Source organism: Leptopilina boulardi, unplaced genomic scaffold, assembly GCF_019393585.1.
Source record: "Leptopilina boulardi isolate dan_hultmark-lab unplaced genomic scaffold, ZJU_Lbou_2.1 LbouV2_254, whole genome shotgun sequence".
Taxonomy (NCBI): Eukaryota; Metazoa; Arthropoda; class Insecta; order Hymenoptera; family Figitidae; genus Leptopilina; species Leptopilina boulardi.
Genome location: NW_026137812.1, coordinates 1 through 4,305, shown reverse-complemented (window position 1 = coordinate 4,305; position 4,305 = coordinate 1). Strand labels below are relative to the sequence as shown.

Here is a 4,305-nt window from a genome sequence, read left to right as displayed (position 1 = left end):
ATTTTTATTTATTTATTTCTTTATACACGGGCAACGCCCTTTATTACAATGAAAAATTCTTAACTTAACTTAAAAAATAATGTAAATCAACCCAAAAAAGAATATTTTTTATCGAGAAGAAACCGATTTAGTTTGTTTTTAAATATGCTAAAAGAAGGTTGAAAAAAATCAATTTCGTGCATGAGATTTGCTTCCCTACAAATACGCGTGAGCGCACAATTGTCTCCATAATTTGTACGATGGTTTTGTACTTTAAAAACTGTAGGAAATCGAAGAGAAACAATAGGCGATGACAGTGAGATCTGTGAGAATATTGTTGGGCATTCAATTATTCCATTCAAAACTTTATACAGAAACAAGATATCATTTTTAAGAAATCTATGTTGAATAGAAGGAATGTCAAGGAGTCGACGGAGTTCGCTATAATCATGATTACATTTATCGTAAGGGATACCAACTTGTCTAGCCGCAAATCTAAGAAAAACATTTTGTACTCTCTCAATCCTAATTTTATGAACATAGTATTGAGGTGACCAAATTACGGAAACATATTCAAGGAGAGGGCGAACAAATGTAAAATATAATACCCTTAATACACATCGGTTATGAAATTTAGAACCTACTCTCATTATCATGTTTAAAGCTCTAATGGCTTTGTTTACAATATTATTTATAAGAACAATATACGTGAGAGTACTGTCCAACACAATGCCCAAGTCACTTACTTCACGCAGTTTACGGAGAACAGTACCATTAATATTATAATAAAATTGAAATGTTTTTCTTTTTCTCGCAAAAGTAATTGTTTCACATTTCTCTAAATTTAATGGAAGTTTATTAATAATTGACCAATCATTTAAACTCTCCAGATCATCTTGGAGCTCAAGCGCGCATTTAATCGATGTAATTGTATGATATAATTTTAAGTCGTCTGCATAACAATTAAAGTTACAATACTTTATATAATTTTTAATATCATTTATAAATATAATGAATAAGAGTGGTCCGAGATGTGAACCCTGTGGCACCCCTGACGTTGGAAATATTTTAGCAGACAGTTGACCCTTTACTCTAACCACAAGAGATCTATTATGAAGATAGGAGCGAAGCCATCGTAAGGTCATCTCTGATACACCATATGCTTCGAGTTTAGATATTAAAACAGAATGACTAACTTTATCGAAAGCCTTAGAGAAGTCAGTATAAACTGCATCAACCTGCTTACCGCCCTCCAAAGCTTCGGTCAAATATTGTGTGTACACGCAAAGATTAGTCACTGTAGAGCGACCTCTCCTGAAACCATGCTGCTCCTCGATTAAAATGCTTTCAAATGCCGAGAACATTCTATCATAAAAAATACTCTCGAAAAGTTTTGGTATTGCATTAAGAATTACAATTGGCCTGTAATTTTTTACATTTGATTTATTACCCTTTTTATAAATAGGGACAATAATACCTTCTTTCCATATTTCAGGAAAGTAGCCAATTTTCAGAGAAGAATTGAAAATATAAAATAATGGATCAATAATCGAGGAGCTACATGACTTCATAAAAGATGACGGAATACCATCGACTCCTGGACCCTTTTTTGTATTCAATTTTCTTATTTTAGCCAAAATTTCATTCTTAGTTATGTGCGTTACATTTAACTCCACATCCTCAACAAATTCAAAATTATGTTTATCTTTATCATCAACACCATAAACAGAATCAAAAAATCGCACAAACAGATTCGCAATATCCTCACTGTTACAAGCAGTTATTGTGTCAAGTGACATTTCCATTGGTAATACAGATTTTTCCTTCGAAGAATTTAAATAATTCCAAAATAATTTAGGATTAGATATTAGGTTATTTTCGGTTCTGATAATGAATTGATTATAACACTCAATAGACATTTTGTTGTATTGAGCTCTTAAAATTGTAAATTGTTCATAGTGTGATAATTCTCTAGTTCGTTTATACATAGCATGTGCAATTTTCTTTTCCTTAACCAAATTTTTCAATTCATTATTAAACCACGGAGGATATGTTGTGCTTTTATGGTAGGAAAGGGGAATAAACAATTCAAAAGAAGTATAAATATGCATATATAAAATATTAATCATATCATCAATTAATGTGCTTAAATTTGTATTAGAATCATAAACATTTATATCTGAATTCAATATTGCCAATTTTTCGCCGAATAATTGTTCCCATTCAATAGTAGACAAATAATTATTAATAGATTGGAAATCTGCCTTGCCAAAATTATAAGATGTGTATTCATTAAATTGTACAGGTACTTTTTTATCAAGTTTAATATCATAAATTAATGGAGGATGATATTTGTCAGTAGGAAGAAGAGAATCAAAAGCTAATTGTATCGTACTATTATCATAATTAGATAAAATAAGGTCCAATATGGAGTTATATTCATTAGCAAAAATATTTAATTGTGTTAAATTAAAAAGTTGCAGAGTGTCTAATGTTTTCTCAGTAATGGTTATTTGAGAGGTTAAAGACCCCTGTTTAGGCTTACAACGAATTTCATTCTGAAAAGAAATATCCCATTCGATATAAGGCATATTGAAATCACCCAATATATGAATAGGCACATTTGGATAAGTAAAAAATATCTCCTCCAATGAACGATAAAAATTTGCATAAATAGTAATATCAGAATTTGGAGGCAAATATACCACACCAAAAATGTGCCAAGAACCAAAAATATTTACACGAACAAAAATCACTTCTATAGAATTATTTGAATTGGGAATTAATATACTAGGGAAGTTATTATTAACAGATAATAAAACTCCTCCACCTCGCTGACTTACACTAGTGGCAACATTTCTGTCACACCTGAACGTTGAAAAATTATCAAAGCCTAACTCAGACGTACTTATCCCGGCATGTAGCCAAGTTTCCGTAAACACAAACATATGAGCTGAACTGGAAGGTAATACTCTTCGTAAATCGTGAAGCTTCGTGCGCAGGCCTCTCACATTTTGGAAATATACTTCAAACACTCTTGTGACTGATGACTCAGTTTGGCCGCTTGGTGGGAGATTACAGTGAACATCATTACTTAGTTGCTTTTCGAAACATGCGGACCGCTCACGCCTTACTTTTTCAGTGGATTCTGTACAATTAGAGGAATATTGTTTCTGATTACCATCCTGATATTCTCCTCCCCTGCTAGTCGTCGATCTTGCAATTCCTTTTTCACATCTTTGAATTGAATTAACTGTTCCTTTGTTTTGTCGGTTGTTATCCAAAGGTCTGTGATTTTCAACTTTGTCATCTTCGCTTTGTTTTTTATTGCTTTCAAAAGGTCTTGCATGAGAATTTGAGCAATTGACGGATTCTCGCAATGAATTTTCAAAAGTCTTGGTCTCGTTTGGTCCTGCGACAAATTACCGACACGATTAATCTTTATTGCAGGTAAATTAATGGGATGCAAAATTTCTTTTAAAAGTTTTATTGTGTAGTCTGAATCACCACCCACTTCAATACTATTAAAGTTTTCAGTATTTTTATTCTCAGGAAATCCAAAAAGAATTAAATTATTACGTTTACTATTTCGACGCTCAAACTCATTAAATATTGAATTTATGTTTAAGGTGGCAGTTTTCAATTTCGAATTAACTTTTTTAAGCGTACCTTCGACGACATCTAGTCTATCCGTGACCTTTTCAATTGTTTCCTCGTTAGCCGTGATTCTATCCATAATATTGTCAAATTTTGCCTCAATGCTCTGAACAGAACTCAAAACTTGTTGGTTGTCCTTTGACATTTTAACTTGTAGCGAATTAACAGCACTATTAATAATTTTACTAACATCGTCCAAGGTTATTCCTACACTCGGTGTTGGAGAATTAGGACGAGAACTAGAGCCACAGCACTTTATGTATTTACTAGAACCATCTGATAAGGTTCCAGATCGAATAGCACACCCTGGGTGATAAGGTGCAGAACATCCTGGACAAAAGACAGCATTCTTCACGCTCTGATTACAAAATCTACAAGTTTTGTCAACTGCTAGCTGACTTGAGCAATTTTGTGAATCACTACTCATAGCGTAAACAAACTGTATATTTGATAAGCACGTGCACAGATTTGAGGTTAGAAAGAAAAGACCATGAAAAACCAATATGTTTTTGAAAATTTTTCTCATTCACTATACACAAATAATCACTCTTTGTTCAATAGATCACTTAGTCTATTTGTTTCAATTTATAAAACAATATAACCGACAATAACAATGAAAATATAAGGAGCAAAACCATGCACATGTTTCAAGGCGCTCTCTGGCGGATT

General features: G+C 32.5%; 1 protein-coding gene across 1 annotated transcript; it reads right to left on the bottom strand.

Moving 5' to 3' along the window:
* Positions 1 to 1,076: 1,076 nt before the first annotated feature.
* LOC127280792 (uncharacterized) lies at positions 1,077 to 4,063 on the bottom strand (the record flags this gene model as incomplete). Its single annotated transcript, XM_051304055.1, has 2 exons — positions 3,649 to 4,063; positions 1,077 to 3,391 (listed from the first exon to the last, which is right to left on the bottom strand). Coding segments are annotated over exons 1-2 (2,730 nt in total), but the record flags the coding sequence as incomplete, so codon positions are not given.
* Between the last annotated feature and the right edge of the window lie 242 nt (positions 4,064 to 4,305).